The sequence below is a fragment of the Lipotes vexillifer genome, unplaced genomic scaffold, assembly GCF_000442215.2.
Source record: "Lipotes vexillifer unplaced genomic scaffold, Lipotes_vexillifer_v1.1 scaffold1980, whole genome shotgun sequence".
NCBI classification, from domain to species: domain Eukaryota; kingdom Metazoa; phylum Chordata; class Mammalia; order Artiodactyla; family Lipotidae; genus Lipotes; species Lipotes vexillifer.
In genome coordinates, this window is record NW_006797999.1 from 1,670,298 (window position 1) to 1,689,468 (window position 19,171).

Genomic DNA, 19,171 nt, shown 5'->3' on the forward strand with positions numbered 1-19,171 from the left:
TGCCTTTAGAGCTCTAAAGCAGCCAGAGACAATATGTAAATGAGTGGGTGTGACTGTGTCTCAATAAAACTTTATTTACAAAAACAAGCTTTGGCCCAGGGGTAACAGTTTGCCAACCTCTAGTCTTGCTTTCAAGTTTCTACCCTGCCCTATTTCCTTATAGTCTTTAAATCATTCCTGACTTTTTTTCTGGCAAATTTAATGCCTATTTTGCTAATAGATAATGAAAATGCCTGACTCCCTCTTTTCCCAGTTTACCCTCTATGCTGGCTTTGATCTGCTTCTGTCTTTTAAGCAGCTATGGATATTTTAACTTGTTTTTTAAAACCCTGACATACTGACTGGATAAAAAGTCATGAATTTCCTTTGAATGAATTTTCATCTTTGCTCGAAAGATAATTAATTAATGCCCACTGCCCTTCCCCACAGTATTTGGAAGCCCCTCCCCCGTCTTCAACTTGGAGGTAGAGGTAGAAATTCTCATGCGGTATTTTCTCTGTGGATTTTAGAATTTTCACAGCGTACGGGTATACCCTTTGTTGCTCTTTTAAGTCACCATTCCGTACCATGCATGAAATTCATTTATTACTGAATTGGGATCATGTTTGGTTTTCTATATCTTCTTGGTTTGTCTACAGCAGCGCTTTCTTGGTGGCTTTATTCTCTCTATGTTCACAACATTTCAAGGCTAATGACTCCAGGCTGATCATTCTCCTGAACTCCAAATCCACAACCGATCTTAGATATTTCCACTTGGATATTGCACGGGCATCGAAACCTTAACACGTCTGAGACACAACAAATATGATCTTCTCTGCACACCCGCTTCCTCCGCATTTCCTATTTCAGGGATGGTTCCTCCATCCACTCACCCAGTTTCTCAAAGCAGAAAAAACCTGAACGTCAACCTTGACTCCTCTTCTCCCTGCTTCTCTGCACCAATGACCAGATCCTCCTTTTCTCCACCCCAAACATCTCTTGAATCGGTCTATTTCTTTCCATTTCACCGCAACAACCGTCTAGACCACATGGTCGCTTCTTGACAAGATCTCAACAAGGGCTTGGTTTCCCAGGCGCCAGTCTTGTCCTAGCTGTTCATTCTCAGCACTTGAATCTGAGTAATCCTGGTAGAAATCAAATGTGGTTATTTCACTTCTCTAGCTAAAATACTTCCTTTAATTGGTCCCTGCTGCTTTCTGAGTAGTTAGAACTCCTTAACCTGGCTTACAAGACCTTTGTGATTATTATCTCCTCTGCAGGGAGACTTCTCACCTGCTCTCTTATCCGCCTCCCCAATTCCCTTAGCAATCAGCACAGACAGTGGTCTCATGAAGCTCCTTGAGGGCTAACCTAGTTCACCGCTGTAGCACCAGAATTTGGGACGCGTACTTCTTGGCACCAAGTACGCATACAATAATTTTGCTGAATGAAGTGAAGAATCAATTCAGTTCCTAGAGATTATGAGATCTAAACAGGTCAAAATGATGTCTTAAAAGCAGAGCAGAGACATGTGCTGATTTTCTTTCATCACCTTTCTCCTGCCCTCAGACACTATGCTAATCCTTGAATTCCTGTTTCTATTTTTACTCTAATGGGTATCTTTACATGTTCTTGATGAACCGGACATTAAGCAATCCATACAATTACAAAAAGTATTAGAAGAAATTATAGGAAATACTACACATAAGTACAACTTATGTATGTACTTATAAAGACACACAACCCAGAATTCATGAAGGAAAAGTTAAACCTTATAAACATTTACCTTGTAAAAGTTTATCGTTTGAAAATTTCCGCATGATGAAAGACACCATAAACAAAGTTAAAAGATAATGAAAACTTGGGATAAAATATCTGCAACACACCTCACAAAGAACTGATAAGAAGAATATACAAAGAACTCCTAAAAATTAAAAAGAAAAAGTCAAGTAACTCAACAGAAAAAAATGGTCAAGAGAAATAAATAAGCAATTAGCAAAAGAAGAAATGCAAACAATCAAGGAACATATATAAAGATCATCAATCGAACTAGTAATTGGGGAAATGCAAATTAAAACAATAAAAATGGAGTCATTTCCACCCAGCAGACAAAATTCATATTTTTCATTTTGTTGGACAATTTTGCTTATGTACAATGATCATGTACAGCTAATGAACGTGGGGAAAATAAGCACTCTCCTACCGATGAAGTGTACAATGGTGAAACTTACTTGCAAGGCAATTTGGCAGTAGCTACCAGAATTAAAAATTAAAATACCCCGTGACCCAGCAATTTCATTTCTAAAAATCTGTCCCAAAGAAATATTTGTACATTTACACAGATTTATATGCAGATATACACACACAGATTCACTACAGATTTGTCTTTATACTAAGAGCAAAAACAAAGAAAAACAACTAAATAATTATTAATTAGTAGTGGTAAAATTCATTAGGACAACCATGTTTCTGTTATAAAGTAGGAGATAGGCCTATATGTACTGACATGAAAAAACCTCTAAGTTACCCTCTTTGGCAGAATCAAATTTAGAACAGTACCTATCCCGCTTACGTTTAAAAACATAAATGTGCATCTAAATTCACTGAAGGAGGCGTAGAAACACGCACTCTGTAAGTTGTTGACAGTGGTTACTCTTGACAATGAGAATGTAGCACCTGTGTATGGTTACTAGTAATAACCCTCCCCAGGAATGCAGAGGTTCTTAACATGGAGAAAGGGGACACTTTCTAAACAGGTTCTGTGCGATGCCCTTTGTTACGTTGTGAAGCCTGCGGTGGCAGCAAATGGTAATGGGTGTAAAATACAGGGGAGACTTGTAGTTCCAGCCTGTGTGGCTCTGATTTTCCTCTCCTTCTAAAACTCATTCAAAAAACAGTGATCAAACCCCATGTTGCCTGTGTACTACCAGGAGGCTACTGGGGTCCTTTGCTTCTGAGAGCACAAGCTGGACTTCTCTTTCCTAGACGGGGATTCCCAGGGCTCTAAAACTTCTGTGGATAGTAAAAGGGTTCAGAGTAACCTGAATCTCTCCCTATAGTAGGATCTCATAGAGTCTTTCAAATGAATAGTAATTCCCCCTGCCCCAAATCATCCGCCAGGTTAATGTATTTTAAGGCTCTGAGACTGAGTGCCATTCTACATTCTGATATCTGGATTCTTTTTAAGAAGTACTTAGGAACTCTTGTAATTTCCTCCCTTCCCTCCCTCCCACCCTCCCTCTTTCTTCTTTCTTTAAACCATTTTTCCCCCCTCTTCCCATTTCTGTTACTATTTTATTTAACTTTTATTTTTCAATATGTTTTTTGGAGAACACAATTGTCTCATCCTCCTGCTAGGACGTCTTAAAAATCTATTTTCAAATATTTCCCTATTTTCATTTGGTAAATCTCCAAACTTAGACCAGCTCTGTCCGTTCATCACACTCATTCTGAGGCTTACATTAAAATTTCATTCATTGTTTCCCTCCTCATTTTCACTGCTAGCACACTCCTGCTTTCTCCTGCAGTTTGAATCTTTCGTTTGCATTTTTCTTCCTTCCTTTCTCTCTCTCTCTCATTACGGTTTCTTTTTAATTTCTAAATAAGCTCAGTTGAATCTGAGCTTATTTAGAAATTAATTCAGTTGAATTGTAATCTCTACAATTATCAACCTCTGAAGATGTAAAAACAGCCTGTTTTAGATACATCTTCCTGACATCTAGCCCCATGGAGTAGCAACTCTAAAGGACAAAGAATAACTATCTACTTACAAGTAAGATGCATCTTTCCTGGCAGGATTTATACTTTGACACTCTACCATCTTTCACAAAATTTAGGAAGAGGTTTTAAGTCATTCTTGGGCCCTCAACCATCCAATATGCAGGAGAGGGCTTGCATCGCATGCCTCTGGTCCCCACAGGGGAGCTATCCACTGGAGGACCAGACAGGGAAGCAAGATGTCAGAGGAAACTCTGACGAGATCTCCCGAATGAGAAGGACAATAGGAACACGGTAACCACTGCCAGAGACAATATATTCTAGAGAAATCATCTCATTAATAAGCATCTTGAGTCTCTATAAAAACCGAGTTGTCCCTGGTGGCGCAGTGGTTGAGAGTCCGCCTGCCGATGCAGGGGACACGGGTTCGTGCCCCGGTCCGGGAAGATCCCGCGTGCCGCGGAGCGGCTGGGCCCGTGAGCCACGGCCACTGGGCCTGCGCGTCCGGAGCCTGTGCTCCGCAACGGGAGAGGCCACAACAGTGAGAGGCCCGCGTACCGCAAAAAAACCCAAAAAACAGAAAAACAAAAAACCGAGTTGTGTCTGGCAAGCTGTTGCATTTTGATGCTTCTATTAGTGGGACCACCATATGGGGAGCTACTGAAAGTCAAGACACCCCCTATTGAATGAGATTTGTAGTAGGGTGACCAAGTGAAACTGACGATGCGTACAGAAGTGTTTGGGAGAGAACTGAGAGCTGCCTCGTCAGTCTCAGGCATGGAAAGCATGTCAGAGGCTCATCACTGGCTTCCTTGTTCTCAAGTGAGAAGGCTGGAATTTGTGGGGGAAGGGAGGAGAGAGAGGCTAGAAGATTCCTTCTGAAACTAACAGAATTCTACTAGCCATATGAAATGGTTAATGGAGTATACTGTCTGGTTATACTAAAACTAAACGCTATCGACAGCTATTTATATTCTGATAGTGGAATCTGTTTTTTTTTTGCCTACACACCATCCTTACCCCTTTATTCTGGAGACAGAACTTCAATTTCCTTGTAGGGCAGGTGACCTAATTCAGACCAATGAGAGTCGGGCTCGGGCCAGGCCCAGGTCTCATGTAACCATTGAAAAAGGTGTCCTCCCTGCACTGGGCTTGTTATGCTAGAGGAATGTAAACCTCGAGCTGGTGGGAGAGACATCCAGAGAATGGTGCCACCATAGAACAAGAGAACAAGCAGAGTTGACAGATGAGTAACCCAGATATCTGTTACCACTGTCTGTACGCCTAGGTGCACTTCTCTCCAAATTTGTCAGTTATATAAGCTGAGGATGGGCGGTATGGAGTCACTGTCCTCAACCCCACTCCAGACACACAGCATTTACTAGGGATCAGTTCCCATCTCCTCACCTGTCTTTTCTCTGATCTTAGTGACTTCACCAGCAGAGTGAGTTCCGGGATATGAAAAAGACGAGGCTCAGGCTAGAGGGAGGATGACTTTGCAGGTGAAGACAAAGCCGATGAAGAAATACGTAAAAGCCAAGTGGAGGCCCCTGCAGCGGGATCCCTTGCTCAGAAAGCGTTTCCAATGAGAAAGGGCTATCTCGTCCTTGCTTCCAAAGTGCCTACAGGCCCTGTGTGGAGACGTTCGCCACAATTCTCTGGTCCGGTGACCACAAGTTTCTGACGTCCACTGCGTGATTTAAAAGTTGACTCTCCCATAGCCCACCTCTGCCCCGAGGTCTGCTCCAGCTGCCTCTGTGCGACACCTGGAGCTCAGATTTGAGAAGCAAAGGGGGAGACGCCTTGTTGAGTCCACAGAGAGTGGGGATCTTTGTCAAGGCCTTTATGGTGGGTAAAAGATGGCCTTAGTTCTGAAAAGCTAATGAGTCTGTGTATGCAACAGCTATTTATTTGAGCCTTAAAGAAACAACGTCCGACTGAACAGGAGATTTACTTCTCACGACCACGCAGCTGCTGCGAGAGTAGCTAAAGCCCCTCCGGAGGCTACTTTATTGGTAGCCCACCTCTCTTGGTCCTCATTGCAGATTCCCCTCGAAGGCTGCTCTTCCTCATGCATGTTAGAGACATAAACGGGAAGCTGGCTCCACAGGCAGAGAGGGTCACCTATTTTTTAAAAAAATTAATTTATTTTATTTATTTTTGGCTGCGTTGGGTCTTTGTTGCTGCGCACGGGCTTTCTCTAGTTGTGGCAAGCAGGTGCTGCTCTTCGTTGCAGTGCGCGGGCTTCTCATTGCGGTGGCTTCTCTTGTTGTGGAGCATGGGCTCTAGGTGTGCGGGCTCAGTAGTTGTGGCACGCGGGCTTCAGCAGTTGTGGCTCGCGGGCTCTAGAGCACAGGCTCAGTAGTTGTGGTGCATGGCTTAGTTGCTCCGCGGCATGTGGGATCTTCCCGGACCAGGGCTCCAACCGTGCCCCCTGCATCGGCAGGCGGATTCTTAACCACTGCGCCACCAGGGAAGCCCGGGTCACCTATTTATTTAGTGAGATCCATAGGTTGAGGATCTTTAGGCTTAGGCAGTAGAAATGGGGTGAAGTGGATCTGGTAAAGGAAGGTATATTTTGGAGGCGAAGGAAGATGCTTGGTGTAAGAAAAAAATATTTATTTCACCATATGTGGCTGTCCTTTCTAAAATTTTTAAATATATCCTTTTCAGTTCTGGGAGTAGTAAGCAACTTTCTTTGTGTGTTTGTGTGCGTGCATGTGTGTGTGCGTGCGTGCGTGCGTGCGTGTGTTCTGCAAAGTTCTTACAGTTGTGTTCTACAAAATGACTCAGACTAGACTAGCAGCTACTCGTATGATACGTTTAATTTCTGATTTGGGCCAAATCAACCTCTTCACCTCCTCCTCCTTAGCCACTTAATGTGTTAAATCAAATTACTTATGGCTACTTTCTGGCTAATTCACCATTTTGACATCAAACTTAGTTTAGACAATAGATCTCTAATGGTACAGTTCCTATGTATCACAGAATTTCAAGTATCGTCCTTATTTTAAACATTCTGTTTTATTGTCCTCATATAATGATAATGATATCCTTAATTGCCAGATTATGTGTCTTGAGTTGGGGTTTGGCGTGGAAAATATTGTCTGTATACACACAGCCCGTGCTTAAGTTCAAGGAACCCTCTAGCTTGGGTTATAAGGCACCCAGGTTACAATCTCAGGATATAATAAAGCTGGCACTGAGATTCCTTCTCAGAAGATCAACAAAATTAGGTTAGGGACAGGAATACAAATTATATGAGATAAGTAGAGAATCCACAGGAGGTCTTCTATCAGCTCAGATTTCCCCTTGGAGAGGCAAGTCTAGAGATAGCCTAGCTTCAGGCTAAGAAGAATAAACAAGGGGGGAACGAGGCAAATTCACAGCTGATAAATTTTGAGGAAAGAGAGAAACCTCCTTAGCTGATAACAATACTGAAGAGTCGATTAGCCCTCAGTTACTCTGCAGCGTCTCTGCAGACTTGGCCCTGCAGTTTGCTTCCCTCTGCAAGAGTCTGTAACCTCCTCAAGGTCAATCTTTTAGAAGACAAGAGTGAAATATCTGATCAAGGAGGAAGGGAAGGGAATTCCCTGGCGGTCCAGCGGTTAGGACTCCGCGCTTCCACTGCAGGGGGCATGGGTTCGATCCCTGGTCAGGGAACTAAGATCCCTCATGCTGTGTGGCAAAAGAATAAAAAATAAAAGAGTAATTAAAAAAAAAAAAAAAAAAAGAAAATAAAAAAAAAAAAAAAAAAAGGAGGAAGGGAAGCTCTCCTTCCTCCCTGGGCAATAGAACACAGTGGGGTAGGGGCCTCTCGGGGAAAGCAAGGAGGAAAGTTGCCGTCTGGGCTGGGGGTCAGAGAGGACTGATGCTGTGGTTCCTAAGACAGGCACATGGGCGCGCTGAGGAGGAATTGGGGCAACTGCATATCATTAGGCAGGAGAGGCTGCGAGGGCTAAGGACCACCTAAATCTATCAGGAGCAGACGGCAAAGGAGGCTTCAGCTCAGAACTAGTGGCTCAAGTTTCTCAAGAGTCCAGGTCAAAAGAAAACAGGGAAAATACTGACCAATGTGCTAGAATGAAAGGGGAGAATTGCAGCTCTTAGGAAGACGAGACACAAATAACGTTTGGTTTCAGAATGACTGTAGAGTGTGTGTGTGTGTGTGTGTGTGTGTGTGTGTGTGTGTGTGTGGGGGGGGCAATGGGGAGAGCTGACAGTTGGTTCCGGCACTCTGCTTCTGAGAGAACAGTACAGGGCAGGCCTTGTTTTTACTGTGTTTCCCTTTATTGTGCTCCGAAGATATTGCATTTTTCATACATTGAAGGTTTGTGGCAACTCCGCATGGAGCAAAGACCATCGCGCCATTTTTCCAATGGCATTTGCTCACCTTGCGTCTCTGTGTCACGTTTTGGTAATTCTCACAATATTTCAAACTTTTTCATTATTATATCTGTGATGGTGATCTATGATGGGTTTTTTGATGTTTGATGTTACGACTTTGATGTTACAACTTGCTTAAGGCTCAGATGACGGTTAACACTTTTTAGCAATATTTTTATATTAAGGTATGTACATTGTTTCTTAGACATAAGGCTATTGCCCACTTAACAGACTACAGTATAGGGTAACTTAACAGTGTAGGGTAAACATAGCTTTTATATGTACTGGGAAACCCCAAAATTAGTGTGACTTGCTTTATTCTGGTACTTGCTTTACTGCAGTGGTCTGGAACCGGACCCGCAATATCTCCGAGGTCTGCCTGAAGTTAGGCCCACTCTATTTGGAAAGGAAAAGGCCATTCAACCTTCTCTGACAACCTTTTATGAATTTCACCCAGTCAAGGGGAGCACTTTTGAAAGCAAAATAAGGAAAATAGGATAACAATAGCTGCTACTTACAATATAATATATCCCCGGCAATACACTAAGTACTTTACAAACATTCTCTCGCTAAATCCTTCCAGAAACGTCTTTATCACTCTTTTATACATGAAGCAATTGAAATGTAAGGGGATAAGAACCTTGTCTAAGGTCACATAAGCACTACGAGTTGGAGGGAAGATCTGACTCTAAATCTGCACTTTTAACCAACACTATATTGCCCACGTGGACACTCCCAAAAGGGCAGGTGGAAGGAAGGTGGGGGTAGGGAAACACACACACACTAACCCACACAGCAGGTGACCACAGAGGTCCAGACAGAAACTGAATCCTTCCAAAAAACCTCAGTCCCAAAGGGACACCAAAACTGAACAGCTCCAGGGGCAAGTCCTCCATCACTGGAGACAAACACTAACTCTCACTTCTCTGTTCTCTGAAATTGAAATACACTAGCACGGACGATGTGCGCAATGGGGGAAATAATTATTTCTTAACCCTGGGCTTATATGGGGTGGAATATCATAATCCTTTTCACAGGGTGTAAAGTTAAGGATAAAAAGACACTGGAAAGAAAAAAAAAAAAGACACTGGAAGTACAGCTTCAAGGGGATTGCTTTCTGTCCCTGTTTTTTTTTTTTTTTTCTTTTCATCCAGGCCTTCCAACAGAAGAGCTTGGGAGCTGTCTTGCACCTTTTGGAATGTTGCATTATTAAAATACTGCTTTAGAGCTCCCAATCTACAGGGTCCTAAAAACTGCACCGAGGAGAACTGTCACCTGGAGATTACCACGAGGAATGGAGAACAATGTACATTACACGGTAGCTTGGTTACCTTGCCTTTTCCCTGAATGACGATAATCTTGCATTTGTCTCAGGGAAAATAGGGAGCAAACTCACCCTATCAGCACTCATACATTTTTCAAAATTTTAATCTATGGGGATCGGATTTTTTTTTTTTTTTTTTTTGGCAACAGATAACAGGATACCCGCGAGAACTCATAAACCTGAGTTCCGGCACAAGCTCGCTTTCCTGTTCAGCGTCTCTTACCTCCCTCATTGTCCTTGCTATCTGTGCAGAGGGTCTCCATGGCCACGTCACACCCAGCTCCCCTCCACCCTGGCTGGCAAACACAATGCCAGCCGTTTTGGTCCAGTGTGCATCTTCCATTGCTGTTGCACAGACCGGGGCACCCCTCTGTCAAAAGAGACAAAGAAGGACAACAGAAGTGATTTGAGTATTGAAAGTTTTTGCACCTCAAATAAACAAATGAGGGACACTTAGTGGGAACAGGCCTTTCGAAACAGCACAAATACTGTAATTGCACATGGATAGAAACAGCAACATTATCTAAGGAATCTCATTCTTATCCAAGTGGCATCTTTGATCGGCCTGACCCTTGAGACACCACTTACCTGTGCAGGACAGAAATACCTGCAATGATCCACTAAATTGCTGCAGGCCAGACAAAATTAACTTTTTTTCCTTTAGCAAAGCAACAAGGTTGACTGTAAGGTGTGAAAAAAGCGTCACAACAAGATCACTTCAGAAGCCCTAGAATAGACTTTTAATCTGTTGTAAACAATACTGGTCACTGGTTAGACATGCCTTCTTAAAAGCGCCTTGTTGCTTTCAAAAATTCCCTCTAAATTTAAAAGCATGAAAGCGGGTATGAGGATATGAATGATGTTGAAAAGAGAACATTAATTTGATCTGGCCTCAGAGTTGCCGTATATTCATGTGAAATTACAGTGCATTAAATAACTGCACAAAGTATAGGCCAGTATTAATGACTATACTTTATGCCGAGAATACATTCCTTTTCACAGAATAAGCAAAGCCCAGGAAATAGGGAAGCAGCTTAGCATCTATTCTAACAAACATTAGGATTCGGGCTGCATACGGATGGGACAGGACCGACAGGATTTCCAACCGAATGTAAGAGCTGTGCATATTTGATTACTTAGGACGGACAAAATGAAATACCATAAGGACCACAGTAAAACATCGAGAGACCGAACAAAAACACGGTAGTCACGTGCTTCAAGACAGAGCGCGAAGAGTGATAGTTTGTGACAATCTCCCTAAAGCTTTTATGCTGTTACCTTTATATCCTATCTTGTCTGCTTTTATGGGCAAGGAGGGAAAATTTGGGAAACAATGAAAATAATTTAATATATCCAAAATCTATAATTGTTTCAGCCTAACATGACATTAAAAAAAAAAATTCTGCCACTTCCTACAGATGATAACTGGCATGCAGCCAACACGATCTGTTTATGAGGATGACACTTGGGTAGATTCTGGTGCTCCTGTCTATGAGCGTGACACGACACTGACAGAACCGAGGATATACATGCTCTAAAACGGCAAGAATAATTGGCTATTAATCAGATCTCTTTGGAAAGAATTACTTATAATTTGGTATAAAATATATATTAGTAAAAAAAAACACTTGCTCTAGCAGTTGGAGCTTGTCCTACAGCTCCTTATAGTTAGAATGCTACTCTTGTTTTGGTGACACAATTTAAGGGAACGATCCGTTTAAGGATGTTTATTTTAAGTCTGTATTAAAAGAATTATTCATACCTTGGCTTCCCCTCCTCCACTGTGGAACTTGAAATGAAAAGATCTCAAAGAGACTTTCTGTCTCTTAAGATTAGAGTTAACAGAAAGAAGACTATTTTGACAGTCTCTTGTGGCTGGGCATTGATGAAATTACACTTATGGATACCATCAGGTCAGGAGAAGGTTAATTTTGCTGCTTCTTTTCTTTCAGACAATTACCATCTGTATTTATGGATTATTCAATACCTAAAAGGTGAATTTTCCTTATGGATGTTTCTGTTTTGCTTTTAATGAAAAAACAAAAGGGTTTAACTGCCCCACTGACAAAGATGTGCAGCAGCTGACTGCATGCACACAAGAAGTTATTACATGAAAGCCTGGATATTGTCATGAATATTTTCATATTCTAATGAAAAGCACAAACAAGGAATAAAAAAATAGGTAATCTGAGGAGCAAGGGAAAGGGAATTTTCTCTTCTGAAAAGTATGGTTTTCACTTATTTCTATGGTAACTGAAGACAAAGAATCTGCTGTTTTCTGCTGAGTGGTGTTATCATTTCTGTTTTCTAGAATGCACAGTATTTTGTAGTTGTTTTAGAAAATCACAAAACATAAATTATGATATCACATATATTTCAAAACATTGAGAAAAAGCCAGAGAAGTTTCCATATGAGGATAAATGAGATTTTCTCTCAACATGTTAACCAGAATCTTCATTGGATTGACAATTTCTTATTCTGTGATAAGAGTGAACGTTCATGATTCTTTGATTTAGAATTTAAAGCTTATGAGCTGAATTGCCAACAATGAAGATCTTAAAGCCCCCCCCCCCAAAAAAACCCCCAGAAAACAAAACAAAAAAAGCCCCCAAAACAAAAAACAGCAAATTACTGTTATCTTCAGTTTTTGGTTCCAGTGAAAACTAATGTTTTTACATAGGATGAAATCTGCGATAACCCAAACTTATAAAAATGAGACACAGACATTCAAGTCTCAATACTTTAAATCCAAAGGATTTCACATAATGTAAGCCTGATTTATAATTTACAAATATATGCATGAAAACAGTCTATTTTCATACCTAGTGCAAGCTAATACACGGTTATATAGAGATATGTCAACAAAGAGCAAGTATACAGTACCTTTAACTATCTTATCCAAATAGTGAGCTTGAGAAATTAAAAAGGAAAAAAGAACAGACAGACATTTCAGAAGTGTCACATGGGACAAGGAAATTTTCAGAATTTACATGCAAATTGAGTAGCTGCAGCTGACATAAGACTCCCATTACACACGACAGAGATGCACTTCATATCTTCTAAAAATGCAATATATTCACGTTTTAGAAAATGTAGTCACGATTCCAGGATATGCTCAGCATTTTCAGGAAAAGTATGCAGGCAAACTAACACTTCCTTTCGCAGATTATTTGGAATGGACCCACCCTGATCCTTCCCGAGATTATACGAAAGCATAGCTAAGTAGAACAGATGGAATCAATTCTTTATTACTAAATAATTTTGGAAATTTACAACTATGAGATCTACAAATAATCAACGTGTTTTTTTTGAGGGGGGAGGTGAGAAAATAATTCTCTTTTTTTCGGTTTGTTTTTAACAAAGTAGGTTCATAAGGGTCACACAGCGGAAGGGCAGAAAGAGTACACAGAAGGCCCAGAGGAGCCATTTATGTACATGTTCAGATGCTTTCTTCAACCTGCAAGATAAACCCACAGAAATTCTAGTTCATTCACCTTCTCTCTTGAGTTACTTGCATATTTACAAATAATCAAACCTGGTTAATAAAGAAGAAAAAATAAAGAAGGAAACTGAGGGTCCTTGAGCAAATTTAATATGGTATTATGAAAAAGGCACATGTAAGTTCTGTAGAATATGATTACCCAGTAGCCCTTGACTACATGTCAGATGCACAGTGATGTATCACGTACACAGTCCATTAAGAAACACGGACTGAGATCTCGTTTCTTTTCAGGATTCATACAGGAATAGGCTCTGCTTCTCACAAAAGCTTTGCTGGAACAGTCAGGATGAAGACTGAAGTCTTTTACTGTACCTGTCCATTTCATCTTTCATGAGCTTACAATTAGCCTACACCTTTCCTCTTGAACAGAGGCATAAATATCCCCCTCCGTTCACTCACTGGAGAGACCTAATATATTCTTAATAAGCCTCAAATCTTCTCGCTTTGCCAAAATTCATACATCCTTAATGGTCTAAAATTGCTTTTCAAAGATGCTTATGTTGATTATTTTTCATTACTGACATATGCAAGTGGTTGCAGAACTTTTAACAGAATGATTTAAACGATAACTTTCAGTTGAGCTACTCAAGTCTGGTAGTTCTGTCACGTGTGTAAAAAAAACCATAAATGGTTTAGACCCATCTGTACCATGTATATAAAAGGATGCCTCACTTTGCCACAGGATTCCATCAGAGGCTTTTGAATTGCATATAAAAATAAGCACGTTTATGGCTGACAATATATTGCAGGAGAAATTAAGGCGGAGGAGAAACAGTGTCAGGCACTAGTCTGAAATTACAATTTCATAAAAATAATTCTTTTCAAACATTAAAATAAAAATGTATTACTGTATAACATCATTCATATACTTTCTTAATAATTCCTTCCAAACATTATATAATCCAGTAGTCCCAGAAGAGCTCATTTAATACGGAGGATAAACAAAGTGCCTTTAAACACTGCGGAGTTTCTGGTTCAGCTAGGGTAGTACTTCTGAGGGAATTCTTAGTTTATGAAAATTAATAACACTGATCAGAGTTGGAGTATAAGTCTTTGGCTTTTACATCAGGTCCACTTCAGTTAACACAACCAAAATAAGGAATGTAATTAATCCTGATCTGGATTAGTAGTTTTAAAGGAGGAATAAATTAGAATCCAGCCAATCCCATTATTTTAGCAAACAGAATCAATTATGCAAAACAGTGGATTATGGGTAAAGGTAGGTTTGTCATTGGGCCAAGAGAATATCGAAAGTGGAGCTGAAATTAGAAAACATTTAAAGTATACAGCAGGTCAAATTTTACATAAAGCTTTACATATTAAAAATATTTAAAACATGTTTTGCAAAAAGTTGTAAAACTAACCATAAGAAAAATATCTGTACTGAAGAAAAAAATACAAAGATGTGTCATTTGCATTTTATATCATAGGGAGTAGTTGAGGCTGATAGCTTAAGACTAAGAGAGAAGCGGGAGAAAAACCACCACCTATATTTTGGCCGCGTAGAGTAAAATTTCCGACAATACCACAAAAGCCTGGCTCTAAATGATGAAGTTAAAAGAAGATGTCCATATATGAGGTTCAAATAATTATTAACGATAATAATTGCAATAAAAACATCATTATATAAGCCACTACAGGAAATCATCAGAACAATGCAGGTATGCTGTAAAAAGCCATTAGCAACAATAATTGTAAAAAATAATACAGTATATTTAAAAAATTAATACACTTATCAATTGCTGAAATGCAGATTAAGTTGCAAAAAAATCACTTTGGAAATGAACAACCGTCTTCTGACACTAGAGGAAAGTCGTTCCTATTAGATCTACTAAGAAGTTTTAAATTTGTTTTATAGAAGAAAACTCTTATAAATATGAGCTCGAGACATATAAAATGGAGCCCTTTCAAAACCTGTTCTCCAGTAAAATGTTGTATTCATAAAACACTTTCCCTGGAGTTTCAATTATTTATCTTTTTTTTTTTTAAACATCTTTATTGGAGTATAATTGCTTTACAATGGTGTGTTCGTTTCTGCTGTACAACAAAGTGAATCAGCTGTACACATACATACATCCCCATATCTCCTCCCTCTTGCTTATTTATCTTTTAAGAAGACCCCTGTGGGGTACAGGAGGTGAGTGTTACCGTGTTTCCTATAAGATAGTGGTTCTTAATCTTTCTGGGGTCTCAGATCTCCGAGACAAGTGGTGAGACTTACGGAATCTCTGCGCTCTCGCCCTCTGAAAACAAAGCACGCACGCTCATAAGTGCTGCTTGTGATTCTAGCATTTCAGGAGCTCTGGTTCCATAACTTGCAGATTACAAACACCTGGCTGATATATTTTTGAGTCCCAAATTTCTAGCTCCCAGTGCTTTATATCATTCTCTCATTTACTCTTCACCACAACCCTACGATGTACATGCAGCTGATACCGTAAATACAGATGAAGAAAGGAGGAGCGGTGGTTTGCACAGGGCCGCGGCTGCTGTCTAGGCTGCCTGGCTCTGGAGCCTCTGCTCTTAACCACTAATGCCTCCTCTTAGACAGTTAGAAACAAACAAACATTTTTTCTTTGGTAGAAGAAATGAATGAAAGAAGCTCAGAAGTACCGTGCAACCTTTCCTGACCCGACGTGAAGCCCAGCAGATACCTGCTCCCAAAGGCCACAGGGTGCCACCATCTTTCTGACGTCTTCTACAGGCTTCCTTGGGAAAGTGCCAGGTGGACCCAGCTTACGTGGCAGAAGGCAGGTGAGCGTCTTCAAATGCTAGGGCTCATCTTGGCCTTAATTGTCCCTCTTTCAAAATACATTCCGACACACACTCATGCCAGAACATAACAAATGAAACAACTGTGCCAGTTTCGGGCCCATGCACTGGAAGTGCTTGGTCTAATTGCTGGTACAGGTGGGCAAAGGCTCAGTGAAGTCTGCGATGTGGGAGAAAGGTCTGGCTCCCCAAAAGAATTTTTATTCTATGATTAGCTCATAAACCTCCAATATCACCAAAGCGAATGACTAGCACTGTATCCTCTTCACACACTCCCCTCTAGGCGCTTCTTTCTAAAAAGACTCTTTCTCTCTTCAAGGCCCCTGTTTACCATGCTTCTCCCCGCTTTACTTTTGGGGAAGATGCGTGGGGGGATGAACACAAACTGATTTACTCTTGTTCGTGCGGCTTAGTAAAGGACATGGATTCTACAGCCCCCCGGGAAGGAGCTGGCTCATAGTTAGTCCTCTCGTACCATTTTCGTTGCCAATGTGGAGTAGGGAGGAACAGCATCTTTCTGGAAATTCTACCTACGTGCTGTGGCCTCAGCTGCTTATCCATCAAAATTATGGGCAGCCCCGCTCCCTCCGCTTCCTCTAGTTGACTGATTCTCCCCTTCTGCCCCCTGAATACGTCTCGTGCATGAAGTCTAGGACTATAAACACCAGGGTACATGTGAAAGGAGAGGAGACAAAAATCCAGAACCAGCCGTGATCAATTCATTTCAGTTAAGAGATTCCAGGAAAACGCAAGGCTCTAACAATATACAGACATAGGTGACCTAATGTGTAAATCTTCCCCATTAGAGATGCAAACTCTATGGCCACGCTAATCACTGTATTCCCCTCTCCTGGCTCATAAGGGATTCTTAATATCTGCTGAAGAAAATGATTCTATGTCCTTATCATGGTGGTCCTACTGAAACGGAGCAGGACCCTACAGCCCTTGTCCCCAGGTCCTCAGCCTGCCTTTTGCCTGCGGAAAAACTTTAGCCAAAGAATAAGTATAATCAGAGAAGCGAGAAAACGCAGAAACAGAGGAAAACAAATAATAGGAGTTTGGTCATTCAGCACAGCCAAGGACCTTCAGCTCCTCAAGGGCTGCAGATCATATTCTGAGCCGTGTCCCGTGAGCTGCCCTGTAGATACAAACACCCTCCACGAGCTGGAGGAGGACGGCTACAGGACGACCAAACTGAGGCCCCGACATAAGCTACTCCACTTCACACAATTCCGAGAGCTGGCCTCAAAGCAATGGGAACAAACCCTGGAACTAAAGATCAACTGTACTTAAAACAAGCAAGGTGACGCCGATCAGACCATCACATTCCTGATTTCAAGGTGACTTGTCAGAGCTGACCACGCTGTTCTGCCCCCGCCCCCCGCCTGTACAGCCCTGAAACTGCCCTTTAAAAGCCCCTGTCCTCTGAACAGCAATCGGGAGTTGGTTCTCGGACAGGAGTCCACCCTCTCCTCTGCTTGCCGGCCTCCGAAATCAAGCAAACTTTTCCTTTCCTACCAACACTTGTCTCAAGAATTGGCTTTCGAGCGGCGAGCAGCTGGACCCGGGTTCGGTTACACTGTGTCCTACGTGTGTTTGCAGCTTCCGGAGAAATTCTACGAATAACACAGAGGCTGCCTTTTGGGAAAGAAGCATATGTGAGCAATACCTCATTTACAATATCCTTCCCTCTCCTTCACCCGTCTGTTCCTCTCCGGCTGCCGGATCGATCTATCCTAATCATATACAGCGGTATTAACAGTCACTAGCCTTTACTGATTGTTACTATGTGCTGAAAACTACGCCAAGCATTTTATATGAACTGGCTCATTTAATTTTCACCACTCTGTGGGGTAATAGGTACTTTTATTATCTTCCCTACTTCACAAATGAGGAAACTTGAGGCACAGGAAATTAAATAACTTCCTCAAGTGGCCAAAATTCCAACCAGGTGGTCTGAGACCAAAGTCCATACACTTAGTAAACAAGCTCTACATACAGCTCAGCAGAAGCAGAACTGTGTACCTGGGTAAGACAGACGAGAAACATACCTGTTTTGGGATTGGTCAATGAGTTTACTTGAATGAGAAAATAAGACCAAAAAATGTGGAAATCCTTATTTCAACATTGACAATTAAAGAGAGAAAGTGGGAAGTAAGATTAAAATCCAAACAACTTGAAGTATTAATCTGTGGACACAGCCTCATAAAGGAGGGCGCTTTATGTAGTTAAGAAGCCTTTATAATGAGAACTGCTGTAACTTGTTCTAAAAATCCCAAGTTTGGAAAACCGATTGGCAGGATATTAAAACTGAGGGATAAAACCAGGAAAAATTAAAACAAGTGAGTTTGAAAAATCAAAGACCAGAATCATTTCAGCTGATGTCTGTTGTATAAGAAATATTTGCTGAGTGACAGTTCCAAAGAAGGCTGCTCCTTTAAAAAAGAGGTCAGAGGAGTATATGTGCCTGTCTGGGGGAGAAACTGGGGTATTGGAGGTCTTCACGGAATAAGATTCGTTCCCACTTTGCTTTCCTTTCACTGTCAAACCGATTCTTCAAAACCCAGAGAAGAAACAAAGGCAAACCAAATTGGTTATATCTACATTAGGCAGCTCACAAGGGAAAACAGGCCAACAGTTTGACTGTGTGTGCACAGCTGCTGATGTGTGTAGTTGTGATCTATTCACGCTGTTTCTGCTGTCAACAATGTGCTTGGTTGGAGCACATTAAATAGGGCAGTATTTTCACTGTTGAATTCACTCTTGGGGATATCCTAGACACAGGCAAAGAACACAGAATCTAGAACGCTAGAAATATTTCTCAGTTTAATTACTGCACGAAGATCTTAGGGGCCCATCTCCAAAAGAGGATAATTCAATCAGATGAGTCCATAATAAAATACAGACATATCCTTCACCATGGTGAACAGCGGAGTCCTCAGGGTTGAGGACAAGCTTTTATTTAGCATTGTGTGTTTCGTAATACTTTATCATACAGACTTAAAAATGATTCACGTTAGTGTCTCATTAAAGTTATAAGTAGGTATCTTTCTTAGATTATTCATGTACCAATTTCTGTAGGATGACAGAAAAGCTACAGTCTGCAAATAAGTACATATTAAATCCATTTATTCCAATCAGCAACTGTTTAAATCAGTGTGCAAGCCGCATACCCATTGATTTGATGTTCCTTAACTGATATGCACTGTACTGTTTTATTACTGACTACCCTGTCATAAAGGATTATGACACCGACATAATTTCAAACGCTGTAAAACAATTTACTCAGGCCCCTTAAAAATATGTCCTCTCGGGCTTCCCTGGTGGCGCAGTGGTTGCGCGTCCGCCTGCCGATGCAGGGGACATGGGTTCGTGCCCCGGTCTGGGAAGATCCCACATGCCGTGGAGCGGCTGGGCCCGTGAGCCATGGCCGCTGAGCCTGCGCGTCCGGAGCCTGTGCTCCGCAACGGGAGAGGCCACGGCAGTGAGA

General features: G+C 41.4%; 1 protein-coding gene across 1 annotated transcript in view; it reads right to left on the reverse strand.

Annotated features, from left to right (window-relative positions):
• TENM3 (teneurin transmembrane protein 3) overlaps nt 1-19,171 on the reverse strand; it is a 181,564-nt gene that overhangs the window by 65,933 nt on the left and 96,460 nt on the right. The window contains exons 10-11 of the mRNA XM_007470027.1: nt 12,291-12,317; nt 9,630-9,776 (exon numbers count right to left, since the gene is read on the reverse strand). Of these exons, the coding sequence (XP_007470089.1) occupies nt 9,630-9,776; nt 12,291-12,317 (174 nt within the window). The remainder of the gene's footprint in view (nt 1-9,629; nt 9,777-12,290; nt 12,318-19,171) is intronic.